Raw genomic sequence first — 19925 nt, 5'->3', positions numbered from 1 at the left:
GTTGGGGCTGTTCAGCCTGGAGAAGAGAAGCTGCGTGGAGACCTCAGAGCAGCTTCCAGTGTCTGAAGGGGGCCTATAGGGATGCTGGGGAGGGACTCTTCATTAGGGACTGTAGTGATAGGACAAGGGGTAATGGGTTAAAACTGAAACAGGGGAAGTTTAGATTGGATATAAGGAGGAAGTTCTTTCCTGTGAGGGTGCTGAGGCACTGGAATGGGTTGCCCAGGGAGGTTGTGAATGCTCCATCCCTGGCAGTGTTCAAGGCCAGGCTGGACAGAGCCTTGGGTGCCATGGTTTAGTGTGAGGTGTCCCTGCCCATAGCACGGGGGGTGGAACTGGGTGATTTTAAGGTCCTTTCCAACCTTGATTATTCTATGATTCTATAAAGGAGCCAAGGGGACCCACGTGTTTCTCACCCAGCTCCTGCACTGTGCATTCCCAGGGCAGTTATTAAGGCTGTCCCAGCCGGTATAGCTGGGGTGGCACAGAGGGAGGATGGTGTGTGTCAGCCCTTCCTTCTGTGCCAGGCTGGGGACGCAGCCACTGACCCTTCAGGAAGCCACCTCAGGTCAGGTTATTTCTCCTCCCCCCTGGAGGAGGAGGCACCTCTGGTCAGGCACACAAGGGGCTCGGTGCCTGCTGGTGCCCCATCACTCCAGCACACAAGCTCCCGTCCATGTACCGCACTCTAAGCAGTGCTGTCCGTGATGCACCCCGCTCACAGCGCCGCAGTTCCCAAGGCCCCCAGGCCGGGCCCATTGGCGAGGGGGGGGTTTCCGCAGAAAGGAAATTTCCTTCCCGGTGTTGCCTCAAGATAAGTGGGATTCTCCATTATGGATCCCGCGCGGCTTCCGCTTCCCTGCTGGGCACGTTTTGCACGGGGCGCGTTTCTCTTTGCCCCTGGGAAAGCGGTGTTCTCACAAGCTGCAGGACAGGCGCAGCTCCACCCTTACCCTCTGCTTTCAGTTAATCCTCACCATCTAACCCTGCGCTTTTGAGGGGGGAAGGACATTTGTCAGAAATGATCCAGAAATAGCACCCGGGGGCCTGTCGCTGATGGGAAATCCCTGGTGTCATCGCTCATGGATGCACCTGGCCCTCACAGTGTGGGTTTTGCACAGCACCGCATGTAAAAGAGTCACGGTTGTGTTCTGTGCCCAGCCAAATGGTAAGTACCGCGTTTCTGTACGTATGTGTCTTCTGAAACACAGAACCAGAGAATAGTCAGGGTTGGAAAGGACCTTAAGATCATCCAGTTCCAACCCCCCTGCCATGGGCAGGGACACCTCACACTAAACCATGGCACCCAAGGCTCTGTCCAACCTGGCCTTGAACACTGCCAGGGATGGAGCATTCACAACCTCCCTGGGCAACCCATTCCAGTGCCTCAGCACCCTCACAGGAAAGAATTTCCTCCTTAGATCCAATCTAAACTTCCCCTGTTTCAGTTTGAACCCATTACCCCTTGTCCTGTCACTACAGTCCCTAATGAAGAGTCCCTCCCCAGCATCCCTATAGCCCCCTTCAGACACTGGAAGCTGCTCTGAGGTCTCCACGCAGCTTCTCTTCTCCAGGCTGAACAGCCCCAACTTTCTCAGCCTGTCTTCATACAGGAGGTGCTCCAGCCCCTGAGCATCCTCGTGGCCTCCTCTGGACTTGTTCCAACAGCTCCATGTCCTTTTCATGCTTAGGACACCAGAACTGCACACAATGCTCCAAGCGAGGTCTCAAGAGAGCAAAAGTTCATTGGTTTTAGTCCTATGCTTGTTTTAAACTGAAACCCCAGAGCCTGAAAAATAGAGTTTATCAGTTTGAAAGGGCTGATAAAAGCGTTGCAAAAACCTGCAGTGGTTGTGAAACACTGTGTAGAAATGCTCAGGAGAGGTTTTAACATGAGCAGCCCCAGTCACACCGCTTTCCAAATGGGCTTGGTTTGCATTCCCACGTTGTGGGAGCAACACAGGAGTGAAGCAAGGTGGGGATAGGAAAGGCTGTGCCTTATGTGAGACCCCCTGGATCACTGCATCCAGCTCTGGGTCATGGAGCTGCTGGAGCGAGGCCAGAGGAGGCCATGGAGATGCTGCGAGGGCTGGAGCAGCTCTGCTCTGGAGCCAGGCTGAGAGAGCTGGGCTGGGGCAGCCTGGAGAAGAGAAGGCTCCTGAAGGGGAGACCTGAGAGCAGCTCCAGTGCCTAAAGGGGCTGCAGGAAACCTGGAGAGGGGCTTGGGACAAGGGCCTGTAGGGACAGGCCAAGGGGAATGGCTTGAACCTGCCCGAGGGGAGACTGAGCTGAGCTCTTAGGCAGAAGCTCTTCCCTGTGAGGGTGCTGAGGCGCTGGCACAGGGTGCCCAGAGAAGCTGTGGCTGCCCCATCCCTGGCAGTGCTCAAGGCCAGGTTGGACACAGGGGCTTGGAGCAAGCTGCTCCAGTGGAAGGGGTCCCTGCCCACGGCAAGGGGTTGGAGCTGGAGGAGTTTTAAGGTCCTTTCCAACCCAAACCAGGCTGGGATTCTCCCTTCTTTTGTGCCTGTCCCCAGCAGTGTCAGTGGGGAATTAGAGCTGCTTTTTGCCCTACCAAGTGCATGATCCAGGGGCCTTCCTGGGTGCGTGAAAGCACGGCAGCTGTGCTCAGAGGTTCTCCTGCTGTGTTTCTGTGGTGTGTGAGCAGGGTGAGGCGGGTGCTGCAGAGGATGGGTGGGGATCAGGTGAGAGGAGCAAAGATGAGAGCAGAGCCAGAAAAACCACCCCGAGCCCTTCAGCCTCTGCCTGTAAACAGGAAATCGAGGGCCACAGCGAGCAGAGGAGGGGAAAGGGGAAGGCAGGAGGGAGAGGCAGCACCTGCACTTGAACCAGGCTGCAGAAAACACGTGTGACAGCACCGAGCATCAGGCACTGGAGCACTGAGAGCCTCCAGCCCGATGGGAGATGGTCCTGTCTGCTCCCTCCCTGGTAATTCAGGGTGCGTAAGGATGCTGAGGCAGCACAGAAGAGGAGATGTCGCTGGAACTCTGTCAGGGTTTATTCCCTGCATCCAACTGCTTTAAGAGCATGCTGTTACATGTTCTTTTAGGGCCTCTCTAGGGCAGCCTTTTTGGGTAGGTGACCCCTGGGCTGCCAGAGGGACCCATCTCCCCCCTCCTGAAAGGGCTGCCTGTGATGATCGCTGTTGACATCCTTTGACTTGCTTTCAACCACAGCAGATCCTGAGCTGGTGCTGGTTACCACAATGACACCAAAGGTTTCACACCCTGGCTTGGCACCTCTCTGTGCTTCCCTCATCACCTCTTCAGTCTGTTCAGAATTAGGCCCTAACCCTTCGTCTTCATTCACTAAAACCACATGGATGTGCTTTTCCCACCCATTGCTCTCATTGTGAGCCCAGGCTGGGAGGGTTGTTGATTAACCCCAACTTCTGACCAAATGCGTTTTAATGGGTGGCTTCAGGATGATATTTGGTGGCTTTTCTGTTGAACAAAAGGTTCTCTATTTCCAACTGTGTTTTTAGGACCCATCCACCCACATTTCTCTTTGGATCCCTGAATGTTGAGCCTCTGTATAGAGACCACAGCAATTAAACAAGCCAACTTGCTGAGCTGTTTTGGGTCTAGTTCAAGCTGGTGAAGGGAGATGTGGTCGTTCCAGTTGGAATTCTCTTTAAAAAGCACCAACTGTTGCAAAGTTTTCCTTCTGTGACTCATTTCAAGACAATATTTTAACTAAAAAAGCATGGATTACTAGACAGGCAGAGGCAGCATTCCCAGGAACTTGCTATAAATAGTTCAGAAGATACATATTTAAGGTTAGTAGGCTATATTTAAATCATTCCTTGGATGGACAGCTATTACTACGAGTCAGATGCGTTGGGTTTTCTCCTCTCGGATCCAAGATGGAACAAGCTGTGCTGTTGCGCCACTGGTATGAATTGCAGCATGGGTCTGAGATGCTGCAGCTCTCGAGTGCAAAGACAATGGTTGTGGTTCTGGTGTTGCCTTGGTGCAACAGGCTTTGGGCTTTCCAACCAGCTGCTTGCTCTGCTCACACAGTGCTGCCTGTTCTTGATGACTGTAATGCTTGTATTATTCCCTTGTGGTTATTGCTGACTTCCTGCTCGCTTCCTATGTCACAGCAATCCCCTGCTGCAGAGGGAGGGCCAGCAGGAGTAATGCAAGCTACCAGCTTATGGAGGCACATCGCTCTTTTATCACAAACCCTCCCTTTTGTACCTTTCCAAGCCTTATTTATGCATCTCACACCTTGTAGGTACGTAAAAGCTGTTACGAACAGGGCAGCTTCGGTGCCTTGGGTTTGGTCGTGTCTTAGCACGTGGGTAGCAAGAGTGTGTTCAGAAGGAACTGAAATCTTAGGGTGGGGTTTGTGCAACTGGGCAAACTGCCACTGGATGCTGGCCTGCTCTTCCTCCTCCTCACCCCAATCCTGATGGCTGATTTCTTACTGTCTCCTTTGCTTGTTTCTCAACCTTCTGTCCTCTTCAGCCTCAGCTTCTTTGCCATTCCTTGCCCGCGTTTGAGTCAGTCCAAGGGTGAGCACCTTGTATTAGCACATTTGGTCTGTAGTAGTTCCCAGCTCAGTGAAATGACCTCTGCTAACACAGCAAGGCTCCCTCCAAGCCCTTGGCTGAGGAATTTAACCACACAGATGTCTACTACTTTCTGCCCAAGAGATCATGGCTTGGCAGATCACTGCTTAGAGGTTTCGGAACTGATGTGGACCTCAGTGGGGCTGTGCGTTGGTAGAGCTCTTGTAGCCAGTGTTTTAATGTATAAACAGGTGTGAAAGACTGTGGGAAGGTGGAAAGAACCCATTTGTCTGTGGCTTTAAATACTGCAGGTCTACTTGAAACATGCAGTTATGGAGAAGTTCGTGTTGGCATAGTGTAAATACAGTTACCAGTGCTGAATCTGCACATGAATATTGGAGTAAGGGGGAAAAGTAGAAGGGAAGCTTTGCTCTCTGCTCTCTTTTGGGTCTGTCTTAACCCGAGGTGACTTCTGGTGACTTCAGGGGATCTGCTGTGGGTTTGTGTGTGTACCCAAGAGCAGAAGTTGGCCTGTTCTTCCAGCGGTGGAAGATAACACCTGATGAATCACTGCACAGTTTGATTGGTCTTAACAGGCTTTTACAGTGTAGCTCTACAACAGCCCTAGAGAAAGCTGCTTACCTGAGCAGCAAGCCTTGTCTGCAAGCTGCAGTACAGATGTGCTCCATAGAACTCCCACTGACTTTAGAAAATGTCATGAAGTGGGCAGAAAGGTGGAATTTCAGTGAGAAGTTCCAATCACTTCAATGGTTCTGCTCGGACAAGCCATACCTTTTGTATTAACAGTGTCTGAGCATCACGTTTTCATATAGGTACGTGAAGTGTGCTTCATTTTGAGTGACTCTCTGTTGTTTTCCTACAGATGAACGTGAGGCAGTTCAGAAGAAGACCTTCACGAAGTGGGTGAACTCCCACTTGGCACGTGTGTCATGCAGGATTACAGATCTGTACACCGACCTTCGGGATGGAAGGATGCTCATCAAGCTGCTGGAGGTTCTCTCGGGGGAGAGACTTGTAAGTGTTTATTCATGTTCCTTGCAGGGGTTTTGTTCTGGTTTTGGGTGGGTTTATGGTAAAGCCTTGGCTCAATGGAATTACAGCAAAACTGAGTATTGAAGGTTCAAAAGAAGTCTGTTGCTTCAGCTGGATCCATACACCATTAAAGTATCACCCTATTGGTTTCAGTAGAATCCTAGAATCATAGAATAGTTAGGGTTGGAAAGGACCTTAAGATCATCAATTTCCAACCCCCCTGCCATGGGCAGGGACACCTCGCTCTAAACCATATTACCCAAGGCCTCGTCCAACCTGGCCTTGAACACTGCCAGGGATGGAGCATTCACAACCTCCCTGGGCAACCCATTCCAGTGCCTCAGCACCCTCACAGGAAAGAATTTCCTCCTTATATCCAATCTAAACTTCCCCTGTTTCAGTTTTAACCCATTACCCCTTGTCCTGTCACTACAGTCCCTATGAAGAGTCCATCTCCAGCATCCCTATAGGAATCAAAGGAATCACAGAACCCCAGCCTGGTTTAGCCTGGAAGGGACCTTAAAGCCCATCCAGTTCCAACCCCTGCCACGGGCAGGGACCCCTTCCACTGGAGCAGCTTGCTCCAAGCCCCTGTGTCCAACCTGGCCTTGAGCACTGCCAGGGAAGAAAGGGACCTTTGGAGGAGTTCTCCTGGGTTACTCATGTTGCTAGGATAGGTAAGGCTTGGTTAGGGGACTGTCTAAAATGAATTGAAATGGTTCAGATTCTATCTTTGGGTATGCTGAGAGAGCCCCTGATACCTGCACAAGGGGGTGATGAGTAGGAAAATGCCTGTAGTGAAAGATGCTGATGCATGACAGGAAACCTGGGTGTCAAGAGAAAAACTGAGTATCAGGGAACAGGTACCAGCTGCTCCTTCAGTTCCTTAAATGATGGCTCTGCTCTCAGCTACCTAATTTAGAGCAATCTTTTCAAAGAAAGACGGGTCTTTAGCTAAGACCCAAGGCTACATGAGGATGCAACTGTGTAATCGCTTGTCATCAAGCCTTCCTATTAATGGGAGCTCCATGGCTTAAGACTCTGGTTAATGAATTGAACATATGGCCCACAGCGTGTGTGTGTACAGTGAGGCAAGAGAGGAAGCTTTCTGAATGCATCTGGGAGGGTAAGGAAGCTCTGACGTGTGTAGAAAGAAGTACCCTGTGTTCCTGAAGGCATTCTGTGGATGGAGGTATCTAACCTCAGTGTTTGTCAACTCCAGTGTGCTCAAAACCTGTTTCTCTCTCTGCCAGATCCTTTATTTCAGTGAGGTGTCAGGTTTGAGCTGTTCACTGCAGGTGGCTGGTGTTATTCATACGGGAATATTCTATATATTCACACAGTGACAGGTAATGGGTTCAGACTTAAACAGGGGACACTTAGGTTGGAGATAAGGCAGAAGCTCTTCCCTGTGAGGGTGCTGAGGCGCTGGCACAGGGTGCCCAGAGAAGCTGTGGCTGCCCCATCCCTGGCAGTGTTCAAGGCCAGGTTGGACACAGGGGCTTGGAGCAAGCTGCTCCAGTGGAAGGGGTCCCTGCCCGTGGCAGGGGTTGGAGCTGGATGGGCTTTAAGGTCCCTTCCAACCCAAACCAGCCTGGGGTTCTATGAATAAGCAAGACCAATGTGCCCCATTAGTGGCATATTTGCTGTCTGAATCCTCAGCCTGTGTTTGAATCTTCCCATCTGCCTGCCAAGGCTGGGCTTTCAGTGTCAACCCACGGTGAAGCTCAGGCAGTCCAGGACTCTCTCTGTGTGTCAGTGACATCTTTCTCCCCAGGACCTGAACATGCAAACAGGGCTTACGCAGCCCTAGGGGTGGGGAGAATGCTGGGTCTTGCATCATGGTTTGGGTATGGTGCTGGCAGCTGCCTGCGCCGCCACAAACTCCTTCTGTAGCTTCCTTATCTCAGGATGGAGGACAGCAGTCTCTGTTTGAACAGTGCATTCCACCACACCTTCCTCTGCAAACATGACCACAGATAACACAACGCACTAAACCTTCAGACTATTACACACAGCACAACTATTCCAGGAGGATTGGCACGTAGCATCCACTTGCTGGTGTTCTCCAGCCCTTTGGAATTTAGTTTAGCTGGTACTGGTGAGGCTCTGACATCTCCATGGCACCCACGCAGAGCTCAAAAGGCAGGATCTTATACAGAATCAAGATAGGAACATCAAATGGTTAGCAAGCAACAAACAAATGCAGGAAGCAGCCTGGATAACTGTTTTAATATGGTGTGCTTACTGATGCAGTAGAACAAACAGGAATTGTTTTCTCTCTTTTGAAACTGGGATTCAGAGTGAAGCTGGAGCCATATTCCTGTGGAGCAAAGTCTGGGATCTGGGCTAGTAACCAGGCAGCAGGGCTGCTCTTTGACCTCTGGCCTCATTTGCACAAACCCTGCGTTTCTCAAAAGCTGGTGTGCTTTTTGGGGATGAAAACCCAGAACCTTTGCAAATCTGCTGGAGAAACCCAGAATGAGAGCATCCAGCAGGGGCAACATCTGCATCTCCCTGGCTTTGCTCAGCTTGAGTCCTGATCCGAGCCTTTCGTCCAGACCTCGCTACACAAAGCTCCCTGCACAGCAGAGTATTTGGAAGGAAGCGGACAGCATGGGGTAGTCTCCCTGAGCAAAGTGGGAAAGGATCCAGCCAGGATGCAAAGTCAGTTGTGATTTTGTTTGCACAAGTTGTTACCCAGCTTGTCCCAGACAGAAGAGGCTCAGACTTGTTTCCAGCAGAAGATTAAGCCTTTAGCTCAGTTTCTTCCATAACTAAATAAAGGATTAGTAAATTCCTAACAATTCCTGGATGCTCCAAGGTCGAACAGTCCAAGCCCATTCTCTGCAGTGAGTTTTCTGTTGGAAAAGGGAAGATTTTTGATGTAAGACAGTTTTTCCTCTGGTTGATGCCCGGATCTGTGTTAGCCCAGTAAATGTGAGGGTTTACCCATTGTGAGGCTGTGCAGGACAGCATGGCAGGCACAGCCACACCTTGGGTGCTGTGGGTGCTCCTTCCTCATTTTGCTGCAAGGCAGTGAGTTAAACTGATGGGGGACATGACATAAAAATGGAACCTTTGGTCTTCTTGGGGTCCCTCTCACATTGTTTTGGCCAGGTCATAGAACCCCAGCCTGGTTTGGGTTGAAAGGACCTTACAGCCCATCCAGCTCCAACTCCTGCCACAGGCAGGGACCCCTTCCACTGGAGCAGCTTGCTCCAAGCCCCTGTGTCCAACCTGGCCTTGAGCACTGCCAGGGATGGAACTCTTGCCCTTGCTGGGAGTTGCAGGTTGACTTTGCCTGCATCATTACCCAGCCCTGGGAGGAGAACTGTGCTACCTGAACACTGAAGTGAGACCAATGACCTCTGGGCTTTGTGTGTCCTGAGGGCATCCTTCTAGCAAGCATCTCGCTCTACCACGCACCCTTCCACGGGCTGCTGTTTGCAGGGACCATGACACAGCTCTGCCTGAACTCTTCCCCTCGGACACAGTCAGGGTTTTGCCTGAGCTATTTCCATGGGCACTTGATTGCATTCACGGCAGGAAGCAAGGAAGTTAGGTCGGGTGGCTGTGTACCTCTGCAGAGGGCTGAGCACTGAACAGGCTGTTCAGCTGCAGTCCTTGTCTGCAGAGCAAAGTGCCTTTAACTTCATGTGGTTTTACAGCAGACTCTATATAACATATATATATATATATTCATATATAGATTAATACATATTCATGGCTTTTTACACTGGACCTTCATGAGGTTGTGCTACGTTGCTGTGGCTGATTTTTTATTACGGTTTTTACTTTCTTTTCCCATGAAGAAGGAAATAGGAAATAGAAAGTTAAAATGCTTTGGAATAAATCGCTGCTATTTTCACCCAATTTATCCCACTTCAGCTGACAAAAACCCAATGACATTTGTTTTGTGAGGAGTTTTTCACAGCCCAGATCTGAGCTGCCTTTTTGACAAGTGCGTGTCTTCATTTGCAGATACTCTGGCACATTCATTCCCAATTCCCTTTGCTGCCTGCCTCCACCAGTTATCAGTATGCTTCATATCTCTATCTTGCAGAATCTCTTTAAGTGTGGGAGAACTTGTACCGGAGGCAAAAAAGCATCTTGGGAAACTATAGCAGGTGTGGCATGAACCTTACAAAATCATTTCTCTTCCTGCTAGGGAACGAATGCACTAGAGAGGGAGCAAGCAGGGAAAACCCTTTGAAAGGCAAATGGAATGGGCTCCTGGTGTGTGCGGCTCAGGTCTGGGATACTGGCATTTCCCCCCTGGGTTTCACATGTGCTGCCGTTATCCTTGTGTGAGTGCATCATAAGATGCAAGGAGTAGTTTTGTCCATTGAGTTTGAAGAACAGATGCACGTGGCATTGCTGACTGGGAGAGGATAGGTGGTGATGGTGACCCACCTGCCTGGACTCAAGAGTTATCAAGCACTTTTGGGTTTTCCCTTCCACCTACATTAATACATGTTTTTCATCTCCCTTTTACCTTCTAGCCTAAACCAACTAAAGGAAGGATGCGCATCCATTGCCTGGAGAATGTTGATAAAGCCCTCCAGTTCCTGAAAGAGCAAAGAGTGCACTTAGAAAACATGGGATCCCATGATATTGTGGATGGGAATCACAGGCTGACGCTTGGCCTTATTTGGACTATTATCCTGAGATTCCAGGTAAATGCCATAGAGTCATAGGATGGTTTTGGTTGCAAAGGACCCCAAGATCATCCAGTTCCATGGGCAGGGACACCTTTCACCAGAGCAGGTTGTTCCAAGCCCCATCCAACCTGGCCTTGAACACTGCCAGGGATGAAGTGTATGTACACATACACAGATGAACACACATTTGAGCTTTCCATGGTTGGTTGTAATGTGTTTCATTGGGCTTTTGAAGGGCAGAGTGCTCCCAGGCCCTCCACAGCAATCACCTAAATCTAATCCTTAGGATTAAGTTAGTCTTCATGATGCTGCCAGTCTGCTGTGGCAGCCAATGGGAGCTCCCTGTGTGGAGTCATATGAGTTTACTTTGAAATTACTCATCAATGTGAGCCTCTCATAGACCTCTACACTCTTGTGGACCTTGGAGGCAGTGCTGCCCTCAGCTGCTTTCACCTCAGGGGTGAGCCTCAGTAACTGGCTGACTTGGCACTGAGGTGGATGAGGGGTGCCCACAGGAGTTGCTTTAGTGTCCCAGCTACAGGCTGCTGAGATTTCTTCTTTCCCAGCAAGGCACACATTGGCCTTTGCCCTCAGTTCACAAAGGCTGCAAAGTCCTTTTGCAGAAAGGATAATAAATTCATGTCATAAATATGAAATCTATAATAAATAACATAGCAATAAATACCTAATAACTGTAACAGTCTGTTAAAGTTGGTGTGCCTCAATGTTTTCCTAACGTGGAAGTCTGCCTAACTTCCTGTGGCACTTCACTGAAGCTACAGTATTCTTTTTACAAAGCAGTGAACTATATCCATAAAATGAGATCTGTTGGTCCATATGAAGTAAAAAGTGGTTTCCTTTTCCTCCCTCTATTTTTACCCTTTTTCCTCTCTTTAAAAGCTGGAGAACAGCCTACAATGTGGAATAGCAAGTTGTGATGCTGCTGACACTGGTAGCTGTTACACTCCCTTCTCCCTCAGGAGACACCTCTCAGGGTTAACCCACAGTGCTGTACAGGGCAAGGTTTGCCTTGACAGCTGGAAATCACTTTGCTTCATGAAGGTTAAACTGTTCTGTCAGTGGAATTACCTGCACAAAGAGTAATCCCCAGTAAAATAAGGGCAGCAGAAGCTTTTTAACATGAATGCTCTTAAATGAGGAAGAGCATTCGCCTTCTTCCCCCCTGCCTGTCCTCCTAGATTTCCTTTGGTGCTTGTATTCTGCCATGATTCCTTTCACCTTTCCAAAACAGGCAATCTGTGTTTTCACCGAGGAACATTTAAAACCTCTGTGTTAATTTCAGATCCAAGATATCAGTGTTGAGACCGAGGACAACAAGGAGAAGAAGTCTGCTAAAGATGCTCTGCTTCTGTGGTGCCAGATGAAGACAGCCGGGTGAGTGGGGGCTCAGGGATTCTCTCTGAAGCTCGCAGAGCACTTTGAGGTTTCATTGAAATCATTTCAAATGGGCACATATGTATCTGTGATGGAGCCATCCAAGAGAAGCAGATTGAGTCAGAAAACTCTGCATTTATTGTATTAATGCTGTGGGATGAACATATCGGTCTGATAGCCATAGAGTCATAGAACCCCAGCCTGGTGTGGGTTGGAAGGGATCTTAAAGCTCATTCGGTTCCAACCTCTTCCACAGGCAGGGACACCTTCCACTAGAGCATAATCCATGAATATATAGTAATATGCTGACTCTTTTCCACCCTATTCTGAAGAAATAATGATGCTTCAGATGTTTGCCATCAACTTTTCCCTCCTTCCATGTACATGGAAATATTTCCAAAGTGTCCTTCTCTGACAGTAACTTTCTTGCATTACTAAGTCTCCATTTCAGTATGTTTCCCCAGGAAACTTGGATGTCCCTGTAATGACTTGGGGCACTTCAGCATTATTCCAGACTTGCAGGGGTTTGAAGCCTCACAGCTGAGGCAGCAAGTTATAGAATAATAGCTTCAAGTGATTGCTTGGAAGGACGTGGAGAGCTTTTGTCTGGAATGCATTGCAGTTCTGTGGGGGTTACGAGAGCAGATGGGGTGCACTTAGCTCTAAAGTCAGTCTCTGATGAGAGGACAGTCATGACAATAGATCGTCCATCATGAGATGCTGATATCGCACCCTTGGGTTTATAATAAGGGTGTTGTTCCTTATTGTATGTAAGGAATCAGCTTTTAGTGACAGAGGATGCTGTACTAACAGTGCTCTCCTTGCTTTTTGTCCCATCAGTTACCCCAACGTCAACATTCACAACTTCACAACGAGCTGGAGGGATGGGATGGCTTTCAACGCACTAATACACAAGCACAGGTACGTGGGGGTAAATGTCTTCCTGGGGTTTGAAAGCCTGCACTGCTGCCGCGTGCATGGGGGTTTGCAGTTACTTTGCAGCTTGGCTTTGAAGTCCATGGAGAGGAGGAAGTTGAAGAATTAATGGGAGTTTTACAACAACTTGCCTTGCTTTAGGGCTTTTACAGCTCTTGTGGTCACTGTGAGCTCGTGTGGGCAACAGCACCCCACGTCAAAACCGGTTGTGTTTGGTTCCAGGACAATTACACCCATCATTGGTTTGGTTTGTGACTGACCAGGCTGGAAGAGAAGTTCTTGTACCCGTTGGTGACCAGTGATGGGTCTGGTTGCCAGAGTTCAGGGCTGGGAGGGAACCACACACAACAACAGCCTGGAGGGGAAAGAAATCCCTGCCCGGGGATGGTAAAATGTGGTGCTAGACTGATGTGGTTGGGATGCTGCTCTTTGGCAAGCTCAGTGAGGTTATTGGGGTAGCTTGCACACTTACATGGGCATGAGGAGAGACTGGGTGACCACAACTCTGTTCCCTTTTTCTCCAGGGTCACCTTCACTGTTAAGCTGCCCTGGTTTTCTCCATGGGTTAGGTTCTGCCATGGCATGTGCTAAGTGTTACTTATCCCTTTAATACTGCTGTTGAAATGCACAGGGCCACTGGGCAAGCAAAAGGGCGTTTCTGAGGTTTGGAGAGCTTAGTTCATGTATTTGGAAATCTGAAGAATTTTCCCTCCTGTCTAGGCCTGATCTGATTGATTTTGACAAGCTGAAGAAATCAAATGCACACTACAATCTGCAGAATGCTTTTAACCTCGCCGAGCAACACCTTGGTCTTACCAAGCTCCTGGACCCTGAGGGTAAGAATTCCTGCAGTTTCAGCTCTCTGAGGGCTCTTTCCTCCACCCCTCCGTGTTGCAGGGCACAGCTTTGTGGTAGCTTTTTAGGTTAAAGAGCAGCAGGACGCTGCAGCCTGACCTGATACAGCAAGGGAGGGAAGGAGAGAATGGAAGATGTCTCCTGCAGAAGTCTGAGCTGTGGCAGCAGGAGAGCCCTTAATCCTGTGTTTGTTTTGCCCTATCTGACAAGATCACTGGTCTGGCCGTGTATACACAAAATCACCCCAGTTAGAGGCATCCTTCTGATCCACCCTGAGAGCTGGGAGGTGAATGATGTGAATTCAGCACACAGTCACCACCTCCCTTCACAGCCTGGCAGTGAGCTCTAGCCTGTGTGTATTGGAAGGCTGCTCCAGTGCTAGGGCAGGAAACTTTCTCATCCTGTGTTTGGGCAAGTTGCTTCTTGCTTATTTCCCGGTGCCTCTGAATTGCTGCAGGAAAGCAAAGACTTTGTTTTCCACCTGTTTCTCCCAGATTTGCCCGCACAGACAAACTCTTTGGTTTGAATTCCTCTCTCTGAATGCTGACACAGCACCGAAGTCCCCAGTTAACTCTGTTCTGTCAATGCACACTGACGCTAGGGAGGTTTGTGGCCATGCACAAGCTGTGGCAAAGCCTGGAGCCTGACTCAAAGGCCCACAGCCCGCAGCCACGTGCTGTAACCACAGTCCACACTAAGAGGGATAAAGCAGCACTTCCTAACGACAGAGGACAATGCTATGCATCACCAAGTGATCCAGACCCACGCTGCCAAGCTTATTTCCAGTCAGGACAGAACTCTTGGGAGCTGAACTGCCCCTGAACCCATCTCTCTTGGCTCGCCCTTGGTGCGGAATTTGCTGTGTTGTTTTAACCCCTGCACCCTCAGTCTGCTAAGACAACGCTTGTTTGCTTTGCAGATATCAGTGTTGACCATCCTGATGAAAAGTCAATCATCACCTACGTGGTGACATATTACCACTACTTCTCCAAGATGAAGGCTTTAGCTGTCGAAGGAAAACGTATCGGAAAGGTTTGCAAGTTCCAATTGAAAATTATGAGGAAACAGTTGAAATATTACTGATTTTATGTATTTTCCCCTCTTTTGGGTGTTAGGTTTTTTTAAAGTCCACTCTGCGGTAGTTTTTGGCTTTGAGTTTGAGTGTGTTTTGAATGTTAAGCATCCCCATGTGACTGCGAGTAGTTAATTTCCAGCTGCCTCCCATTAGAAACCATTTGGCTGGAGTTTTCTTTTTGCTTGTTCATTTTGCATCATTGCTGCTTTTCCTTTCTCATTAACTGCTCCTCACCCTCTGGGTCCTCTTGGCTCTTCTGGAGCCCAGAGAAGTCCCTCATTTACAAACTGCAGTCATTCTCTGCCCTTTGGCGAGGCTGCTCTTGTCTTTGCAGCCAGCAGACTGAACATGAATCCTTTTGTAAGCCTCTATTGCTGGGGTTCATGGGAATTCAGTGCTGGAACACCCAAACCCCTCATTCCTCAGGGATCCCAGCCCCTGTGGCGCTCAGGAGTGAGCGGTCTGATTCATAAATCAAGTCTCCCAGCAGAACCTTTTCTGTAGCTTGGCTCTAAATGGCAGAGGAGCGCTGCCCCTGTTACTCACGTTGTGCTGCTCATTGCAGGTGCTTGACAACGCCATTGAGACAGAGAAGATGATTGAGAAATACGAATCTTTGGCTTCGGACCTCCTTGAGTGGATTGAGCAAACCATCATCATCCTCAACAATCGCAAGTTTGCCAACTCCCTGGTTGGTGTGCAGCAGCAGCTCCAGGCGTTCAACACCTACCGCACCGTGGAGAAACCACCCAAGTAATTCCCATCTTGCCTTACAACACCAGTGGCATGCTTTTGTTCACTCAGCCATTGATTTTGTAAAGCACCAACACATCCAAGTAACTTTAATCTTGGCTTTAGGGTTTATTTGTGTGAAGAAACCCAGCTAGCACATTTCTGATTGGCACTCAGCGTTGTTACTTGGGGCCTCTGCTTTGTGCTGTTCAGTGTGCAGATAACCACAGCCTGCAGGATCTCAGGGTCCTGGAGCTCACACTACTATAAGCCTGCCTTACAGTATGAGTGGTAGTAGCATGTTAGTGTAGCAGCATCACCACTCGTGCTTGCTAGCAGTGTATAATTCCAATACACTGCTATTAAAAGAGCTTACTGCTTATCCAACATCAAGAGGAAGTGTGTCTGCTTTGTAAAACATCCCTACACTTACTAAAACTGATACAGCCAAAGCTGGGCAACTCATTTCTGGAAAGCTTCTTTTTAGCATTCTGATGTCAGATCTGTTTGTTATTTTTGTCTAATAGGAGTTCTAATGGATAATAATCACAATCCAAAGCATTACAGAGTATCCAGACATCTAAAACTGCAGACTATTCCCTAGTGCCTATGGGGTTTGTTTATTTCCCAGGCATAAAACCAAGGGAAAACAGTGGGAAGAGTTTATTGACTGCAGTGGGCTTTAAATAAAACTTCCATTCCATGTGTTGATAGAGTCAACTGGGACAGCACATGTAATAGAAGAGAAATAAAATGCAGTCTTCTGTCCCCCAAGGGGCTTTAAATCTAAACACAGACAAGTGGCTTCTGTGAACTTTCTGTTGCTGTGACCCAGCTGGTGCCAGGGGATGTGGGGGCTTTTGCAGTTGCTTTCACACAAGATGAAGGTCTTTATCTGAGTGCTCCATTCATAACACCAGTCATTCAGAGAAGTGCTTTGCTATACCTGAGGAGCAGTGAAAAGCGCTATTGTAACTCGATTCTTCTGCCAAATTCTGTTTAGATTTACAGAAAAAGGGAACCTGGAAGTGCTGCTTTTTACCATCCAGAGCAAAATGAGAGCCAACAACCAGAAAGTGTACATGCCAAGGGAGGGCAAACTCATCTCGGACATTAACAAGGTAAATCATAGAATCCTAGAATAGTTAGGGTTGGAAAGGACCTTAAGATCATCCAGTTCCAACCCCCCTGCCATGGGCAGGGACACCTCACACTAAACCATATCACCCAAGGCTCTGTCCAACCTGGCCTTGAACACTGCCAGGGATGGAGCACTCACAACTTCCCTGGGCAACCCATTCCAGTGCCTCACCACCCTAACAGTAAAGAACTTCCTCCTTATATCCAATCTAAACTTCCCCTGTTTCAGTTTGAACCCATTACCCCTTGTCCTGTCACTACAGTCCCTAAGGAAGAATCCCTCCCCAGCATCCCTATAGCCCCCCTTCAGATACTGGAAGCTGCTCTGAGGAGCCAGCTCCTCCTGTGCAACTCAGGATTGTGTTGTTTCCTTTCAGTCTCTCAGCATACTGAAAAGAAACACATTTGCTCTCTCCAGTCTCAATATGGGGACCATAAGGGGCTGTTGACCTTCTCCTATAGCTTGGACTCCCTAATCTAAACCTGGGTATCCTCAGATCTTCTGCACTGGAAAGATGCTGAGTCACTCTAGCCAAGATCTTGCAGTCCTGCCTTGCTCCTCCATGCTCCTGGCTATTAGGAATACTTGGGTTTAGGCAGTTCCACATCTGTTAGGATTTAGGAGAATCTGGGGTAGTTTGTGTTTAATTATGGCTATATTTGTTGCTTGTAAGAAGATCTGAAGGGTCACTAGCTGGCTTTCAACAGGCTTCTAAGACTTCTATAATACTCACGTCACACATGTGAATAGCTTGTGGCTTTGGGTGGAAAAGGACTTGTATGCACCAGAAGTAACCAAATTCTGCAGTTGTGGGTTTTTTTTCCATAGTGGATGTAATAAGGAACAACAATTGTGTGTTGATTTTAGAGGTGAGAGGGCACAAAGCTGTAACTCCCATTTCCTAAAGGCTGGGAGGCAGAATCTGCTTATTTAGGAGCAGCACTCAGAAGATCTTGTTTCTTTAATAAATCCTCTCTTACACATTTAAGCTTTGTTGGAGGCAAAACCCAGCTGAACTCAAGAAAATGTATGAGAAACAAGTCCTCTACCCCTTGCTCAGAAAAGGAATGAATGGGGAACTAATCTCCAGTCATAGTCTTGTATTAGCACACCCCAGCCAGAGCATACCAGGTTTATTGGCAGTGTAGTGAAGCTTGGCTGGAGCGCCTTCAGTCCTGCTTGCATGCAAAGCGGCTGGGGTTTATCATATTCCTATCAGAACGTGTGTGCAGAAGGTGCGTGTTTTTCCCTCCGTGTCTTCAGGCCTGGGAACGACTGGAAAAAGCTGAACATGAAAGAGAACTGGCACTGCGAAATGAGCTCATCCGACAGGAGAAACTGGAACAACTCGCGCGCAGATTTGATCGCAAGGCAGCTATGAGGGAAACGTGGCTCAGCGAAAACCAGCGTCTCGTCTCTCAGGTGCTGCCTTCACCACGGGTCTGCGGGACTCACATGGTTCCCAGGAGTCATTATAGGATCCTGAGCTCGCCAAGAGGACATTTCCCCCCCTATGCCTCATGTTTTACTCAAGCTGTGTATATGTATACTCACAGCATGTGTGTGCAGATGTGTATTCACCTTGCTTTAATGCATTTGGATATACGTCCCTTGAATCTGTCAGGCTGTACTCAAGGGATGCTGGTGTGGAAATACCTACCCACAGTCAAGGTTTTCTTTATCTGAATATTGTGGTCAATTCAGTGGAATTAGCCCAGGATTCAGCTTTATCTTTTAATATTAGAGGTGACTTAAAAAAACCCCAAAGGCCCATCCTAATCCTGATGGCCACCATGAGTCTTCCCTCAGAGGTAGTCAGTGATATCTCTGATTGTAACAGCGGTTGTCTGGTTGTCAGAGATCTCTCTTGTTTTATTAAAGAAGGCTTTTCAGAGCATTTTGAGGCCCCAGATTTGCTGTTGAGTGTATTCTGCCCCACCAGGAATTGAGTTAGTTTAGCAGTAGGGATTATCCCCTCAACAGCCATCACTGAAGAAGTGTCTCTGTCTTTACAGGATAATTTTGGCTTTGACCTCCCAGCAGTAGAAGCTGCAACAAAGAAGCACGAGGCCATTGAAACTGATATTGCAGCATACGAAGAACGGGTCCAGGCCGTGGTTGCAGTTGCAAAGGAGCTTGAGACTGAAAACTACCATGATATTAAACGCATTACTGCGAGGAAGGACAACGTTATCCGCCTCTGGGAGTACCTCCTGGAGCTGCTCCGGGCACGGAGACAGCGCCTGGAGATGAACCTTGGTCTGCAAAAGATATTCCAGGAAATGCTGTACATTATGGACTGGATGGATGAGATGAAGGTGGGTGTCAAACCGTGGACCAAATGCTCTGCAAAGGTGTAGATGGTAAATCAGTGAGATTCTTTTTGCTCCTCTGGTGCAATAGACAAGTGCAGAAGATCCACAGTCAGGAGCAGAGAACAAACTCCTTATACCTTCTGAGGATTTTCTAAAGTAAAGATTAAAAACAAGTAAGGAAAAAGAGCAAGTTCATTCCTATAAAGAGCTACTTTTTAGCCTCAAGCCTGTCCCATAAGGGTCAGAGGCTTTGGTCACAGCGCTTGGGTAAGGAGGACCATTTTGGTTGAAAGGGAATGAAATCATCTCTCCCCATCACAATTTACATGGGGAACAAGTCACCTCCTCACCTCTGTGCTTTAAAAAGCATGCATTTCTTCCTGTCTGTTCTCCTGGGATGTGGGAAGGGAAAGGAGCATGACTTTGTTCCTGTCCATCAGCCAGAAGAACTTGGAAGCTGTTGGAGGAAAGAAAGATGTGTGCAGCTCACAGCACCTGGACTGAGTGCTTTTCGATGGTCCTGCTGAGCTAACTTAGCTCCATGTCATCCTAGACTGAAAACTGCATTGAAGAGCAATCAAGTTCTTCATAGGTGCCAATGATCTTAAAACATTGGCTCAAATTCCTATCAATCACCCATATCTCTGCACATCTGCAGTAGCTCTCCTTATGGGCCTGGTGTTTCTCTGCACTTAATGTCACAACAGAGAACAGGGTAGTGTGTGGAGTCATTAAGAATCAGCTTCTGGCCTTCAGCCCATTTTACTTGTCTGTTCTGTTTCCATCAGGTGCTTCTGCTGTCTCAAGACTATGGCAAGCACTTGTTAGGAGTTGAAGACCTGCTGCAGAAGCATGCTCTGGTGGAAGCTGACATTGCAATTCAGGCTGAGAGAGTGAGAGGGGTCAACGCATCCGCTCAGAAGTTTGCCACGGATGGAGAAGGTAACCAGCAGCCAATGCATCCTCCTTTGTCTTAATTACATATGAGGTTATCTATAAGCCTCATTAGTTCTGCAAGGCATGTTAGGTTCAATCAGAGGACATTCCAGCTTCCTTTGTTCCTTCTTTATTGTGTCAATGATTAATTTGCCCAGGTGCTTGCTCAAGAATTTATTGTTGCATTGCGTGGTGCACGGGATGTCACGCTCCGAACCAGCAGCTGCTGTAACTTTGTAGTAGTCACCATTAATTCTCCCTTCTGTGTTTCTAATATAAACCATACGGG

The 19925-nt window shown here is 48.4% G+C and overlaps 1 protein-coding gene across 3 annotated transcripts in view; it reads left to right on the top strand.

Moving 5' to 3' along the window:
- SPTBN1 (spectrin beta, non-erythrocytic 1) overlaps positions 1–19925 on the top strand; it is a 138619-nt gene that overhangs the window by 78513 nt on the left and 40181 nt on the right. For all 3 annotated transcript variants that reach the window (XM_061356850.1, XM_061356852.1, XM_061356853.1), the window contains 11 exons: positions 5418–5569; positions 10093–10266; positions 11555–11646; positions 12487–12567; positions 13303–13418; positions 14357–14469; positions 15078–15265; positions 16248–16365; positions 17649–17807; positions 18401–18703; positions 19489–19642. In XM_061356850.1, coding sequence (XP_061212834.1) covers positions 5418–5569; positions 10093–10266; positions 11555–11646; positions 12487–12567; positions 13303–13418; positions 14357–14469; positions 15078–15265; positions 16248–16365; positions 17649–17807; positions 18401–18703; positions 19489–19642 — 1650 coding nt within the window. The remainder of the gene's footprint in view (positions 1–5417; positions 5570–10092; positions 10267–11554; positions 11647–12486; positions 12568–13302; positions 13419–14356; positions 14470–15077; positions 15266–16247; positions 16366–17648; positions 17808–18400; positions 18704–19488; positions 19643–19925) is intronic.

Source organism: Neopsephotus bourkii, unplaced genomic scaffold, assembly GCF_033783945.1.
Source record: "Neopsephotus bourkii isolate Nb327-2 ecotype Australia unplaced genomic scaffold, CSIRO-AGI_Nbou_v1 NB_873, whole genome shotgun sequence".
In the NCBI taxonomy this organism is placed as follows: domain Eukaryota; kingdom Metazoa; phylum Chordata; class Aves; order Psittaciformes; family Psittacidae; genus Neopsephotus; species Neopsephotus bourkii.
This window is presented reverse-complemented; position numbering and strand designations above follow the sequence as displayed.